Genomic DNA, 15,685 nt, shown 5'->3' with positions numbered 1-15,685 from the left:
AGTGCTAGCTACCTCAGGCAGCAGCAGGAGCCCGACGACTGACCATCTCCGTCTCGTCCGAAGGATCCTCGCCGCCCGCATTCTCCTTTGCTTTCCACCCCCTCCCCTCCTTCCCCACCGCCGACGCCTTCACTGGCAGTCCCCCCATGTCGAATCCAGGTTCCCTGGCGCTGTCGAGTAAGATCAACAGCGCCAAGTCCTCCCAGCCCGCCATCAGTCCTGGACCGGCCTCAATCYCCCAATCGCAGCAGTTCTTCCAAGCCGACTCGTCCACGCGCCGAAATCTTCCCTCCTCTGCCACGCCCCGCAATCAGCAGACGTCGAAAAGCAAGCACAAGGCCAGCAAGAAATTCCGTGCCCTGGATGAGGATGAGAATTTGGAATCCTTCAGCATGCAGAATCCTCATGGAAGACGCGGCCAGCAGAGCATTACCCATTTGATGCAGTTTGCGCTACCACCCAGACCAAACGCTCAGCAGCAATACCACCGTCACAGCTATAATGGTCCACGAAGAACAGGTGGCGGAGGGCGAGGCAATACATGGGGACTGGGTAGTGGATACCACGCCATGGACAAAGCGAGGTACATTCATGCGAATTACCGATTCGTCGTGGACCCACGCGGAGAATACTACGCACAAGCCCAGGATGCCGATGTCCATCTTGATTGGAACAATGTCTTGCAGGTCATTGCCTCCTCCCAGACACAGTCCGCGTCATGTCCGATCTGTCTGGGAGAACCAACGGCTCCTCGCATGGCCAAATGTGGTCACATCTTCTGCTTGCCATGTCTCATCCGATATATGCATTCGGAAGATACAGGCGGTAGCCACATGCCGGAGAAGAAAGCTCGGAGTAAGAAGTGTCCCATCTGCTATGACAGTGTCTACGTCTCGGAGACGCGTCCTGTGAGGTGGTACACAGGTCAAGAGATTGACACACCTCGGGAGGGTGATGACGTGGTCCTACGACTGGTCAAGAGAAAGCCTGGAAGTACCCTCGCCATGCCGCGTGAGAGCGCGGATACGGTATCCAAAGGGGAGGACATTCCATGGTACTTTGCAGCTGAAGTCATGGACTATGCACGTGTCATGAAGGGTAGTGAGGAGTACATGTTGAAAGAGTACGATGAGGCAATGACGGCGATACAACTAATGRAGCGGGAAGATGAGCTCATGTTTGGTGAAGATGYCGAGTGGACGGGACGAGCCATCCGTGTGCTCAGAGAAGCAAAGGAAAAGGTCAAGGGCATTGGAAACCCACCTGCCCAGCCGAAGAAACCAGAGACCATATCTGAAGAAGTCGTCGTGGACCAGCGTCCTCGGATACAATTCAACGAGAACGAAGATGGCGTGCCTGAGATGTATCTTCAAAAGCACGCCGAGCGGTCGGCTTTCACCACTCAGCCCGCAGAATCGGAAGAAGAACGATCGGAAACTGCCAGCAATCCTCCCGTGGGCTCAATACCACGCACCCTCAACGAAATGCGTCAACGTCAACTTGAGCCAAGACCTCAGCCGAATGAGTACCTTTACTACCATGGTCTTTTGCATTACTATCTCTCACCCCTGGACATCCGAATCTTGAAGTCCGCCTTCGGCTCATACAACAACTTCCCTAGCAGCATCCTTCCACGAGTCGAGCGAGTCTCTTCTGGACATATTGTCGATGATGAGCTAAGGAAGAAGACGAAATACCTGTCGCATCTTCCATATGGATGTGAAGTCGGATTTCTCGAATGTGATTGGAGAGACGTTGTGCCCGAACGTACTCTTGCAGAATTCAAGACTCAACTTGACCGAAGACGAGAACGGAACCACGCGAAATTGAACCGAGAAGAAAAGGAGCGTGTTCGTATCGAGAAGGAAGCAGACAGAGAGATTGCAAGCCTCCGGAGAGGTAGAAGATCCAGCATTCAGGACTCCGATGGCTTCTTCAGTGGCAGTGGCATTGTTATGCCTGCACTCGGCGAGGAAGGAAGCTCTCCACCGATTGCAGGGTCAGGACATGAGCGACCCGGCTTCGGAAGTCTGGCAAGTCCTGGAACAAGTCCCGTACATTCAAGAACTGTATGGGGAACCGCTGCTGTATCGGCAAGTAGTCCCGAGACTCATGCGAGAATGATGGATGGCGATGTTTCGCAGGATGACGGATGGCTACAGGGTTGGGAAAGGGATCTGTTGGATTCGAGGCAAGATGCTGCGCTTGCTGCTAGTTTGCAGGAGGTCAGTGTTCAGGAACCGAGTAAGGCTGCTGGTGGTGGAGGTGGCAAGAAGGGTAAGAAAGGAAAGAAGATTACTTTGATGAGCACGGGCGGGGCGAGACGGGGTGCGTGAGTGTTGGAAGGAACATGAAGGATATCCAGGCTTTCAATGACGGAATGGAAATATGAATATGGAATCGTACCTCGTTGTTGGTACTAGGTATTGAAGTCGAATTATGAACATCATTCAGCTCGAGAGTATAACGATTTCGAGAAGTCGTGGTATGTTTGTCATGTTTTGTCAGTTGATGAGAGGTCGGTGCGAGACAAGAGGCATGTGTCGAGAAATACAAAGTAGCCGGGAATGAATGAATCTAAACTAGTTTCCCAGTAGTACAGGAGGATAGGTACTCGAAAGCGCTGGATATATATGCAGCTCCGAGCCAAAAAGTTTCTGGTTGTGATTCATGTACTATCGATAAAGTAATAATACCACCTACATCTCTCATCATTACCTTAACATTCCTTCCACAAGAAACCTCCCATTCATCCAACTCAATCCCACATCCAAATCTGCACCTCATCCATCACCTTCTGCTCCCCATCAATTTTCTGACCATCATCATCACCACCATCATCAACATCAACAACAACCTGTCTACCCCTAAACTTCCTCTCATCCAATTTCCTATCCGCCAATCTCTTCGCTACTTCATTAGCTTCATTCAACGTCACCAATCTTCTCTGCGCAAACCCCTCAGCTGCAAGTTTCGCTTTGGTTTGCTGTAGAAATTCCCAGATTTTCTCTTGAGGAGAACTATCACTACTACACTCAACATCCACAAAATCTTCCGCAGGTCGATCACAGATTGGTTGGTTTCTGACTTTCCAATTCCTTCTCCCCATACGGTTTCGTTTCTCAAGACTCGGAGGATTAGTAACCATCACAGCGACATGACTATCCTCCGCCATTTCAAAAGGTGTGCGACCCGTAGCATTTTCTCGGAGAAGTAATGTAGAGTCATGATCCAAGACAATTTTCGTAAGAGCTTCTTGGTTTTCTCGAATGTAGACGTGTAGCGGAGTATGCCCTTCGCCATTGATGGAATTGAGTTCGACGCCTTTGCTGTATTGTAGAATGGTGCGAATGACTTCTTCGCTGTAGTCTGTTCCATTGTAGTAGTGATATGCTTGTGAGGGATTGATGATTTGGGCCAGAGGGGTTAGGGAGCCTGGGAGGTCGGCACATCGCTCTAAGAAGAGAGTGGGTAGAAGGTTCTTGTTGATGAGATTTAGCATTGAGGAGATACTGTGGAGTTTCTCCTCGCTTGCGAAGCGTCGCTTGAGGAGATGATGTATAATGTTGTTGGAGGACTTGTCTCGAGCTGTTTGGTCGGCACCTGCTGCGATCAAGATCTCGGCTGCCTCGACTCGGTGTAGACGGAATGCAACGTGTAGAGGGGTCATCAGTTCTTGAGATTTGGCTTCTATGCAATCGGGCGAGATCCGTACGAGATATCGAAGGAGAGCCAGGGCGTCTGGGGTTGGCTTGCCCATGATGCAGCAGTGGATGATCAGATGAGAGCGAGCGCCGAGGAACTTTTGCACGCATGCTTCGAAGCCGCCTGGTATATCTGACAAGGACTGGATTCGCTTGTCTTCGGAATTTGCTTTGGCGAATTCGTTGTAGTATCGGATGGGAGCGTCGCTGAGAAGCCACTCGACAGTCTCCAAGGATCCCTTATAAGCGGCCTGCAACCTTTAACAAATTTAGTTTGCTTGTTCTGTGAGATTTTCGCGGGTTTGTACTTACAACGGGGGTCTGGAGCTATTAAGAGGCAAGGCGTCGTGGTAGTTGCGTTGATATTTTCGACCACGAGCGGCCCAGTCTCGACGCTTCGTACCATATACTGACAGTCCCTGATAGTATTTGGACTTCTCCTCGACTTCAACTCCAGACTGTTTGACAAGCTGATCCATGGGAATCCCGGCTCCAGTCCGCTTGATCAACTTCGCCAATATGTGAGGCCGGTCGACTGCAATGGCATGGTCGTACACACTCTGCGGGAGCGCGAAGAATTTATCTGCATCCTCAGCGGATGAGGAAAGATTGTTGTACTTCTCCGCAAGGGAGAGGAGGTATTCGAGCAACTTCTCGTCTCCAAAGTGGACAGCATATTGGAGCAGACTACAACGGGCTGGGAGCGAGGATTTGCTTGATTCTTTTGAACGACCGTCCCCAAACAGGTCAATAGGGCCAGTCCGTAGCAGCATTGCATGTGGAGATACTCGACTCTGGGTTTGTGTAGAGATCTGGCCAACCGTCTCGACAGTAAATGTATCATCCACAAGCTCAGATACAATACGCATGTTAGATTCCGAGTCGCTGTCGGAATCATCTGCGTCAACGAGTATGTGTCGCCGACGCTGGGGCGCATCTGGCGGTACAAACTGAGCCTGCGCAATTTCCATCATCATTGTAGCGAGTTCAAAGTGACCATGCAACACAGCAATGGCAAATGGAGAGAGTTTGTGCTGATCCAGAACGGCAATTTTGAGTGGTGGCTGGTCCTCGCCGTCGATCGATTTCCAGGTCAACATAGTCAACTCTTTGACCTTCTTCCAATCATTCACCCACGAGCTTTCGAAAAGCTGCATGTACCGCTCCGAGGCCTCGTCAGAGAGATCGGGTAGCTTAAAGCTAAAGTCCAGCTGGAATGGACTCGGCGCGGGTGTAGGGTTCCTTCGTCCGAAGTCAAGATGTGGCCACTCTTCCGCTCCGTTGATGTCTGGATGCAGGTCCTTGAAAGTCTTCGCTCCTCGCTTGATGAGCAATTCTGCCAAAGTCTCAAACTGCGCCAACATCGCGTTCACGGCATCCTGCTTCTCGGAGACGCCGATCTTGGTCTTGACTTCTTCGGATTTCTTTTGGAAAGCCTCCATTTCACGATCGTACTTCTCCTTTGCGTCTGTGAGCTGTCTCCGCGCAGACCACCAAGCATAAGATCCCTTGGTCAGCCCTGACATGTACGTGGATTCAGCATCGAGCGCAATTGGCGCGTGTCCAACTTCGTCTTCAATCGGCTTCCATTCTGCTAGTTCCTTGATCTTCGCATGGACCTCATCGAGCAGGCTACTACCATTGGTGTGCTTCCTCGAATATTGGTCGTTAAGGACTTTCCAGCCAGACGCGGTCAGGGTATTTGGATCCACGCCATGGTCTTCGATCAAGGTACCCGCGAGATCCGGCAGCTCGCACTGGACCGCACAAACAACGGGCTGTTGAAGCGTTCTCTGGAATTGCTGATTGTTCTCTTTGGAGTCTGTCGATACTTCATTCTTTGTCTGGTACGCCTTGATATATGCACTGAATTCAATGTTCGGTTTGGCGCCCAGGCCAAGCAAACGCAGGGCAGTCTGGCTGTCTCTCGCATTGATCGCTGTCATTAGCGGGCTGGCGATTGTTGGATTCCACTGATATCCAGAGACGGAGAGATGGTTTATAGCCCGAGATACCCCAGTAGGGTCGGCATCGTAAAGGCTCTGGATGAGTTCAGGCTTTGCAAGGATACCAGTATGTAGAGTCGTGTTCTGATCCATGTCAGCTTGAGCACACGAAGCTCCCAATTTGATCAAAGCCCGTGTCATTGCCTCAGCCCGGGGGAGAGGCAGTTGCAGAGCGAGGACTAGAGTCAGAACGGCCGCTCTAGCGGATTTATCGTGTTCGTGATACAATTTGACTGGGAGCATAAGATCTGCACCAAAGTCTTGTACGAGGCAGCGGACGGCATCAATATGGCCATTGACAATCGCTAGATGGAGCGGAGAGACTGCGGTATCCCAGGCCAGAACATTGACGTCATATATGTCAGGCTCGTCGGTGTTGCTGTCTCCCTCAAGGGCCTTGTCGTCCGCTTCATGGACGGGAGGCTTTACCTTGACCATGGAGTTTTCCGTCGTGGCATCGAGATCGCTCTCATCCGAGTCATCCATCATGTCAATATCAATGTCAGAATCGTTGTCTGAATTCTCATTCTCTTCTTTCGCAGCCTGATGCCCTGCGGGCATGTCAGTCATCAGCTCCCCCTTGAGTATGTTATCACTCGCGCCTGCTCTCGTCGCTCGACGAGCAACAATCTTCTTTTGCTCCTCCTCTTCGTTAGTTTCACTTCGACGGAGCAGAGCAGAGATTATGTCCACATTCCCACGCATGGCAGCCAAATGCAATGCGGTCTTGCCATCGACCAGGCGGGCAATGAGACGCGCATTGTGGTCAATCAGCTGCTGCACGACCTCGAGAGATGAGTCGGCGACGGCCAGGTGTAAAGGAGTACGACCTGTGAAGTCCCGAGTGTTGGGATCATTGCCTTCTTGCTCGAGCCAAGTACGAACGTAGTCGACATCACGCTCAACAATCGCTTGGCAGAGTCTGGCTGTGTTTCCAACATAAGCCATCTCCGTCCAACCAGCAGGCGTTATTGGATGAAAGGAGCCGATGGCCTGCCTACCGGGGTCGTCCTTGATGAAGCCGACATCACCAGAGACGTAGATCTTGCTTTCTTCTTCAAATACCTCCTCTTCTTCGACAGTTTTGGGCCGAGGGCAGGATCCGCAACAGTCGTGGAAAACATCTTCAGCACGACCGAAGAATGCAGGATGCCGATGTAAATGAACCTCTCGATCCTTGGGGAGGTTCCACTCTGCATTTAGTAGCATGTCTTTGGTGAAGAGAAGCTTCTYGATCTTTCGAGCGTGGAACTTTGGGCCGTACGGGATTGTGAAGGTGTGATAGTCGGATACATCCTCGGCATTGACCCAGTCCGCAACTTCATCCTCATGAGCATCCTTGATGTTGCCGTGTAGCCGTCGTGAGTTCATCCTCCAGCGATTAATGGCCGGACGCCCACGTTCGGCACGACGCTGGTCCAGATATGCATCTCGGTCCTCACTCCTCGGCAACTTCTCCAAGATGAGCAGTCGAGCAAGTCCTTCAGTGCGTCCAAAGGAGCGTTCGAAGATCGTGGGATCGATGCGAGAACGGTCGAGGTCTGGCCAAGAAATCTCAAAGCCTCTGTGGGCATACTTGGAAAGTCGGCTTTCGTAGGACGGCGAGCGGCGAGTCAGGTCGATGGTGTTAATCTGCGTCATGAAGGCCGCGATCGCACGTGGGCTGGCATATCTTGGTGGGGAGATCAGCAGTGTATGCCACCAAGGCCTACTTTACTCACACTTGTTTTCCATTATAGGCAGCACAGCTGCAGTCCACGTCAAACCCGGTCAGAATCTCWCTGATCGTCTTGTAAATTCGAAGAACAATCTGAACATGACGGGTAGGGTATCTATSTGTGTTAGTGAGGTGGGGAAAGAAGCACTGCTAAATGGGCTTACTGGCTAACAATGGTTATGGCATTCTTCGTGCGGACGGTGGTGGTCTCGGTGAGGATAGAGTCCCTGATACTGATCTCAATCTGCTTGATCTTGATTTTGGCTTGATCCTCGCTGAATCCGTACATGAACAAATCGACATCACTTGCTGGGGCAACCTTGTCGTGGTAATACTCCCTCAAAGCTCGTTTGGTTCCGGCATACTGTTCGGGGACAGCCAACAGCGAGGTCACAACAGCAGAACCAGCCACAACCACGTTGGACCAGTCCATGTCAACGAGAGAAGATTCCGAGAAGACATTGAAATTGGTGCGAAAGGCACTGAGTGAGGGTACCACCGCCAAAGAGCCGCCGGCGAGTCGCTGGTCATCGCCCAGGGGCATCATGAAGGAAGCCTTGGTTGCATCGCTTTCGGCGGCAAGGTCTCGTGCTCGGACTTTCAAATCTCCCTCGCTGCCATTGAAGATGGGCACAATGCTTGGGATCTCCGCCGCTGTGTGGTCTGACTGTTGTGCGAACACCTTCCGCATTTCGTTGTCGTATCGCTTGTACGGCGCCAGAAGCTGGGACATGGGCGTGTCCTCGTTCTGTTTGAGATAGGCGATAAAATTGCCATGGCTGACCGGCAGTGGTGGCAATTGAATTATTGCTGGGGTTGCTTCTGTAAAGTCCATTTTCGACGCTGTTTCCGAGGCTATGGTTTGCTGGAGGAGGTGAATGTGGCGCACTGAATGAGAAGCGTGAATGACATGAGGATGGARGGGCGTTTATAATGATGAGTAAGGAGCATGCAATAGTGAGTGAGCGGGAGCTAATAGGAGGGAATGTCGGTGGTTCAGACAGCAGCGCGATGAGATCCAATCAGCACTGCGGGCTGCCTGCAAACGAGGCAGCAGCCTCCACATGCCACTTGCGTCGCCGTACTAAGGCTTACACGCCGGTTGTCGTCATGTTGTAAACGACATGATGATTGACGACTCGGTGATGTTGATGGAGATGAAGTACTTCACCTAGAAGAACAAAAAATGCCATGAAAGTCGTCGTCGATTCACAATCCAAGGAACTGTAGGTAAGGTACAGTCTTGTCAAGCGAGTAACCCCTGCTGGCCCAATCAAATCCCATCAAATCCGATTCAATTGGCGTTCGCGCTACTCATACCCCATCGCCTAACGGAATCTCCACACCAAGGACCGGCCCCACCCGCCAAGGCGGAATGCAGTCCGCTCCGCCATCCCTCCCGTCCCGTTGGGTGAACTCAATTCCATCTGGACTTTCCAACTTTCGAGCAACATAAGACCACCAGAAACATCACGTTTTTGTGCATTCCATTTCCATCCCTCGGGCTTCGGAGTTTTGTCACGGATCCGCCCAACATACGCAAAGCCCACCAGGTTGTCACCAGGTAGCTGTGCAAGCTGCTTCCTGTCTTGGCCATTTTGCCCAAGTAGTGTACTGTAGATCTCGACGGCAGGACGATACCTACATTACAACGAGATCGGGCGAAGAAATTCCATATCTGATACCAAATCACACGTCATTGAGCGACATCATCTCGCGTAACTTATCCGCTCGTGCTGGAGGGCCATACATGCTTGCAATCCCGAAAATGCGATCCGGTACTCTTGCTCTACGCGCCAGCATCACGCTGGCATCACATCTCCACCCGGCGCACTTCAATGCCATCCGAATAGGACGGTGCGGGGTCCTCAAGTATAGCGTCTCTGCCTTTTCAAGCATTGGGAGTTTAGCAGGGCCTCCAAAGTCACCATCACCATCACCGGACCGGAAAAGCAACATATACTACACGCCAGTAGAAGCAGCTGATTCAAAACGCGGTCTGTCGAGAAAAGAACGCYAGGATCTCAGAGCCGAGGCTTATCGGCCACCAATGACCCTTGCAGACAAGCAGGCCGAACAAGATCTCCGCCGTTCTGCCCGACCCGTCGATGTTCTACGCCGATGCATCGACGACGGGAACGCTTCACCACATGTTGTGCGTCTCTGTCTGGAAGCGCAATGGTCGGCACAGGCATCTATCCCGCGACAGCGTCGCGAACGGATTCTCGCCGCACAGCGGAAGGATGGTCTCGCCCAGCTGATCTTGATGCAAATGTTGAACGACTTTCCCCAATGGATCTCTTTCCTTGGATGGGAAGTCAGCGCAGTTGGCCATCTCTGCTACTTCGCGGCCGTCGAAGGGTTGGAAGCATATATGCTGGACTTGCTGTTTGTCACCACCTCGGAGTCTACAATTCACTGGCGTACAGGTCTCTTCCAGGGAATGATCGCCGCAGAGCACATGCTCGACACTCGTGGTTCCGCTAACAGACTCCTGGAAATCTTCTTCAAGGTTACGGATACGATCGCTGATAAGCGAAAAGAGCGCGCGCTTCACCCGACCAATGGCGAGAATCACGCCTCCTGTGGGATCCTCACCATGGACACGGAACCTGCCCTTCTACGGACATTCAGTTGTTTAACGGATCGCGGATCGTTGTTCGGTACACATCGGACATCTCCCGCCCTATACGATCGATTCATGGACCACTATCAGCAAGCCATGTCAAAAAGGCTGAACCACCGAGAAGCCAAATGGGGTTTGTCTCGTGCTTTGCTATTTCATCCAGTCTCTTTAGATGCAGGTCCAGCACTTGATCTTCTCCGAGACTATGCCTACCTTGGGCCCGATGTTTTCACGAGCCAGCGCGCTTGGGTTCATGATAGTCTCGACTCGATAGTGGCAAGCTTCATAAGACGAACTGCAGAAGTGGCAGAAGCGAGCGGCAACTGGGAAGCTGCCGTCTGGGTCTTCAAGACCTTTGAAAAACAGTTTTTGACGGTTAAGCCAATGGACATGCGACATGCCAGAGGCCAGGTCAGATCGCTTGGTGTGCCTCCGACGCCAATACAGCAGCGGCTCTTCACTGCTGCCACCCGAGTGGGCGGTCTCCTCGAGAAACCCCGCCCAGAGACTGTGCAAGTGGACATTCAGCTCCGCTGAGCACGCTCGGCGATTGAATCTTCCACTTGATCGCATCGACACACATTCGCGAGATCTTCGCCTTGCAGAACGTGCTACGAATAGGAGTAGACTTGAGTGATAGCAGGAATCTCAGCATCTCTAGGGTGTCGAAGCGTGCATTACCGTCGACTTTCGGACCTCACAGATGAGAAATGGTGAGATTCGGAAAGCGACGTTTCTGCCTTCCGAGGTGACATCCGGCTTCGTATAGGTTCCGCTATCCCTCGAGAGAAGACTACTCGGGGTTCTTCTGACATGTGACAATGAACTTGTTGAACAAAGAGATCTATAAGCACCCTTGAAGAGGCGCCGGCCGATATCTTACACAGAGAGCGAAATGTTAACACCAATAAATTCTCACAATCCCTTTCTGGACAGTAAAAGCGTACGATGCGTGCACGAATTTCTGGAGGAAAGCAAAACATTACATGTTACCCATGGAAAGGGAATGTGCCATATTGCGGGATGGCGTCTGAATCCTTATCCTGAGGAACCGCATGGAGTAGTTACACGATTTACTGGCACCTCAATGACGTGTGTTTTTGGGTTGGACTCGGAGAATGACTTTGTCGATCTCAATGACGATACTGTACTCTTCTTGTCGATGGTTCGAGAGCATTCACTTGGAGGAATTGATTCACTTGGAGGAATTCATTGACTTGATTAGTAATGTGAAACCTTCTGGACATTGAGCTTGTGGATGTACATAAGGGCTATCATTCACTCCTAGATAGGCAAACAATCAAGTCATCAATTTTTTCACACCTCTGATTCCTGGAGAGGACGTCACGCTGAGGTGGGCGATTAGGTTCAATGCTGGGATTTATGGTATCGATGTTGCGCGGAATAGACGCGGCCCTCCAATGCAAGGAACTTTGCCTAGAACGCGGACTGCATAAGGAAATAAGATCCAGAACATAAGTTGTGAAATCTTCTAGCCGAAGGATGAGAATAGCGATTGTGTGATGGGCGCGTCGTAACGACTTTAAAGAATCTTTGAGCCTGAGGGTAATTTGCGAAGCTCTGCAGAGCAATGTATCGTTTGCCTCAACATAACTGATGGACGTCGGGAGACAACGCAGGCTCCAAGTATCTTCGAGAAAAGGAGTAGTGTAAAGTTTCATTTGCCAAGATCGATTGAGCATCAACACCTGGATAGTGCTCGTGATCCAGGGTGGCTACACAATTTCATTTCCTGCTCTGGTGAATCCTAATGGTAACTAGCAGTGCTGTACACAACAGCATGATGCATCCAGCAAAGATCCACGAAAACTGGTATTCCGCCTGAACCTCCTTGACCGTGTTACCAGATGATCCTCGAAGGGCGCCTGCGATGGGGTTTCCAATCAGACCACCAAATGCCGCAACAGTATATCCCACTCCCATCCGAACGCCATAATCTTCAGGGTCTTTAGTCAGATTTGCGATGATTGCAGCTGGCAATGATACCATTCCTCCAGATACAAAGCCATAAACAGCGGAAACAGCTATCAAACCCGAAGGATTGTGCGTAAGCCGCATAACGAATAGGATGACAGCAGAGAAGAAGCAGCCAGGTATCATTACAGTGATTCCTCCATACCTAACACACGTCAGCAGACTCTCTTGCAAAGGGTGGGGATGACGAACTTATCAGCCAGCCAGTTAGGGGCTAGACGACCGACAAGACTGGTCGCGTTCATGATACTCAGCAAGTAGAATGACATGTCACTAGTCATACCAAGCTGAATGGCAAACTCCTCGATGAAGAAGAATGGAACGTAGACAGACAACATCATTAGAGCGAAAGCTGTCACAATGTTAGTGAGATGACTTCTGAAACGAATCGCGCTGTTTACCTGTAATGAACATCGTGTACTCAAAATCACTGAACACTCGAAATGATAGCGCTTTCCGTTCAACCACTGCACGAGGTCGGAGTCGCATGACTGCGCAGCAGATGAGCAGGCATCCTAGCATTACAAATGCTAAGATGCGGACGGCCCAGGCGAATCCGACGCTGCGAAATAGATGTTGCAGCATGATTGGATATACGATACCCGCTGTGAATATACAGTAAGCATGAGAAATCGCATCTTTCGTAACTCGACATAATGCCTACCTAAGCTACTACCAGTAGCAGCAATCCCARTCGCAATCATCCGCCGAGAAGAAAAATACAATGGAATAACAGCAACGGACGTCAGACCCAAAAGTCCACTTCCAAGTCCCGTACAAATGGCCTGGGAGAGTAGGATTTGCCAATACTTCGTGCTGAGGGAAGTCATCATCATGCCAAAAACTTCTAGAAATGTTCCGCCGAGGAGAAGGAGTTTGAGATGGCCGGCATCGAGCAGCCAACCTGCGAAGACTCCGACGATCATGGTTAGGAATAGCTGGATGGAGCCTATCCATGCTATTGCTGAGGGTGATGAGTCGGGGAGTAAGGTTTCGACGTAGTATGTTTGGAAGACGCCGTAGGAATTCGCAAGACCCCTGTTCTTGTCATTAGTTACATCTTTCAAGGTTGGTTCTGGATTGATTGGACGGACCATGTGTTCATGAATAGTATCCAACTTCCTAGGACTTGGAGCCATGCAATGTAGCCTCCGTCCATCCGTTGGGAATTATCAGCCAAAGMAGTCTCTGATGCGGATGRCAGCTCGGCATCAGTTGCCATGTACTCTTTGGTGGCCGACGACACCATTGTTATAGAATATTCCCTGGATTGCGTAGCCTGACGGTAGTTCACGTTGCCAAACCAAGATAACACGAGCCGGGAGTCCAGAGTTCACGGGCAATGCGGAAGAATGCGGACAGTGATAGTTAGTTATATGTAAGTCTTGTGGGTTTCGTAGATCATCTGCAGTGTCTCGTACGATGAAAACCGTAACTTGTGAACGATCTTCTCGGTAAGCCGGTGGTATGTTAAGCTAGCTATTCATTAGCGTCTGGCATCATTGCCTTACTTGATCGGGCAAAGCTACATAACGAACAGCTGGCTTATACCACCGGCTTACCGAGAAGATCGTTGCACCCGTTACCGGTATTGAAGGGCAGCTGCTTCTAGACCTTCCCAATGGAACATAGTGTTAATCATTGACTACGGCACGAAGATCCTTCCTTGGTCCAACAGATCAACTGCCCGCGTCGAATAAATCCTGTTCTCGGACCAATATCCGTGGCAGGAGTTCTAGAGCTCTTGTCAGGCGGCAGGTTGTTTGGTCATACGCAACACGAAATCAGTCGAAAGCTCGCTTTACAATTTTCGCATTTGGCCTCGCCGATTGGGTGCCAAGAATATCCTCAAATCAGACCATTACCATTCTGCAGWACCCGAAGATCGACCGAGGAAGCTATGGATGAACCGCGGCCCGCTCCTCTAGGAGCAATAAGGTCAGTCATTCAGACTGTGAGGCATTCGGGTTATCAAAATTTGTCCTCTATAGCCTAGAACATCATCTGGACCACTGAATGCTTGTAATGTTCAGCTGAGAAGCTGTGATGTTCGAATACTCTCAATGCAGATTTTGACGTTTTCGGCGCCAGATCTTTCTTGGTGGGAAGAGGCAAACTTTCGTTGCTACTGGAAGAACTTTGTTCCGTAGTGCTGACGACGCAGTAGATGAGACGCCATCTGAGCAAAGAGAGTCCCATCAATACGGTATGTGAGACGAATGCAAAGAAGAGAGAAAGCGATGTGGACTTGCCAGAAAGCTAAGCTCCCTCATATTCTCACTTGATGACCACGTTACGGACATCTAGTCGTAGCAGTGTGGGAATGTGACCAAGACGATCCTGCTCACGGACGCAACCGGTAGCAAAGACTTCAAAGCAATTTCACAGAATCTGGGAGCTGTATTCATCGGAGGAGCAGGAGACGACGTCTCTTCGGGCTCTTGACTTGAGCAGAGTTGCCAGTTTGGGAGCTGCTAGAAGTCTTTCTAACCGCAAGATTGTCCGCTAGGAAGACGTGGAGAGAATTTAGAGATTCTGGTCGTGGCCTAGGTCTGTTTTATGGGAACTTCTGACAATGAGTTGCTTATATTATTGGATCCAGCTCTTTGGTCTCCTTCGTCCACCTGATGAAAGTCTCCTCATGGGCTCTGGTACAGCAGTCGCGGAATGTCGACCGGTTCCTGTCACCTCACCTAATGGTTCGTCATATGTTTGCGTTCTCGATCTGGGTTATACGTCGCTAGTGACACCAAGGAGAACCTCGCTTCATCACATCGATTCCTCGGATAGCCGCTGTTCGACTCAGGAGATTGTAGTCAACAGTACAGTAAGCTGATTGAAACCTCCCGGCAACTGAGCAGAGCAGGACTGAGGATCCTCGCGTCCGATCCTTGTCAGATACAGTCTTGGCAAGCGAGTTGAGTACATAGAACCCCTGCTGGCCAAATCAAGTCCCATCAAATCCCATTCAATTTGCGTCCGCGATGCTCATCTCGCGTGACAGTACGTACTGTACTGTACAAGCAGGACGGTCTAGACAGCCGCCGAGTGTCTTCCGGTTCCGGGTCACTAAGCTTCCGCAGCCGGCGGCCGCGTCGCTGCGTACACATATCCGTCCYCCCACGATCAATTCGCATCGATCGTGCACCCCACGATCGTCAATTCCAATATGGTAAACTGATGAGTGTGCCAGTCTGCTTCAGAATATGTCGAGTCTTACCCACATCTATACTTTCAGAGGAGCCATTGTCGTCTCGCCCTCCTTTCTCCTGCTGCAGTTCGTGCTCTATGCTGCGGTTGATACTTTACAGGCGCAAACTTTCTCTTTGGATTTTGACGTCTCAAATGGCATTGCAAAAGCTGTACCCTTCGAGAAAACCACAAATGGCGGGCTTCGGTCCTGTCAGATGACCCACAAGATCTGGGATTGAAGCTTCACCCGGTGAGCTCCCCTCATACTGTATGGCTACGCAACCTTATTGACCAATTCTGTCATCGCCATGTTGTTGTTGCTTCACCACATCACACGGTCCCATACACACTCCGCGAGAGTTCTGACATGTAAAACTATGACAACGTCTCTAATCTCAACCCAAGGCACAGCAATATCGTCGTAAGAGAATCATCGGCCTCCTCG

The 15,685-nt window shown here is 50.8% G+C and overlaps 4 protein-coding genes; 2 read left to right on the top strand and 2 right to left on the bottom strand.

Moving 5' to 3' along the window:
- Positions 1-146: 146 nt before the first annotated feature.
- Positions 147-2,336, top strand: RCC_01277 (related to human transcription regulator Staf-5; the record flags this gene model as incomplete). The annotated part of the gene is made up of 1 exon (XM_023766545.1): positions 147-2,336. One exon carries the CDS (start codon positions 147-149, stop codon positions 2,334-2,336), a length of 2,190 nt encoding a protein of 729 aa, XP_023622313.1.
- Positions 2,337-2,758: 422 nt separating this feature from the next.
- On the bottom strand, positions 2,759-8,262 carry RCC_01276 (related to ankyrin repeat protein; the record flags this gene model as incomplete). XM_023766544.1 has 4 exons in its annotated part: positions 2,759-3,962; positions 4,017-7,382; positions 7,432-7,542; positions 7,592-8,262. The coding sequence occupies 4 exons, from the start codon at positions 8,260-8,262 to the stop codon at positions 2,759-2,761; spliced, it is 5,352 nt and encodes a 1,783-aa protein (XP_023622312.1).
- A 933-nt stretch (positions 8,263-9,195) lies between these two features.
- On the top strand, positions 9,196-10,590 carry RCC_01275 (uncharacterized protein; the record flags this gene model as incomplete). Its single annotated transcript, XM_023766543.1, has 1 exon — positions 9,196-10,590. The coding sequence occupies one exon, from the start codon at positions 9,196-9,198 to the stop codon at positions 10,588-10,590; it is 1,395 nt and encodes a 464-aa protein (XP_023622311.1).
- A 1,209-nt stretch (positions 10,591-11,799) lies between these two features.
- RCC_01274 (related to monocarboxylate transporter) lies at positions 11,800-13,297 on the bottom strand (the record flags this gene model as incomplete). XM_023766542.1 has 5 exons in its annotated part: positions 11,800-12,193; positions 12,241-12,400; positions 12,450-12,653; positions 12,713-13,086; positions 13,143-13,297. The coding sequence occupies 5 exons, from the start codon at positions 13,295-13,297 to the stop codon at positions 11,800-11,802; spliced, it is 1,287 nt and encodes a 428-aa protein (XP_023622310.1).
- Between the last annotated feature and the right edge of the window lie 2,388 nt (positions 13,298-15,685).

This window comes from Ramularia collo-cygni (assembly GCF_900074925.1).
Source record: "Ramularia collo-cygni strain URUG2 genome assembly, contig: RCC_scaffold01, whole genome shotgun sequence".
Lineage (NCBI taxonomy): Eukaryota > Fungi > Ascomycota > Dothideomycetes > Mycosphaerellales > Mycosphaerellaceae > Ramularia > Ramularia collo-cygni.
Note: the sequence above shows the minus strand (reverse complement) of the source record. Positions and strands in the feature narration are given on the sequence as shown.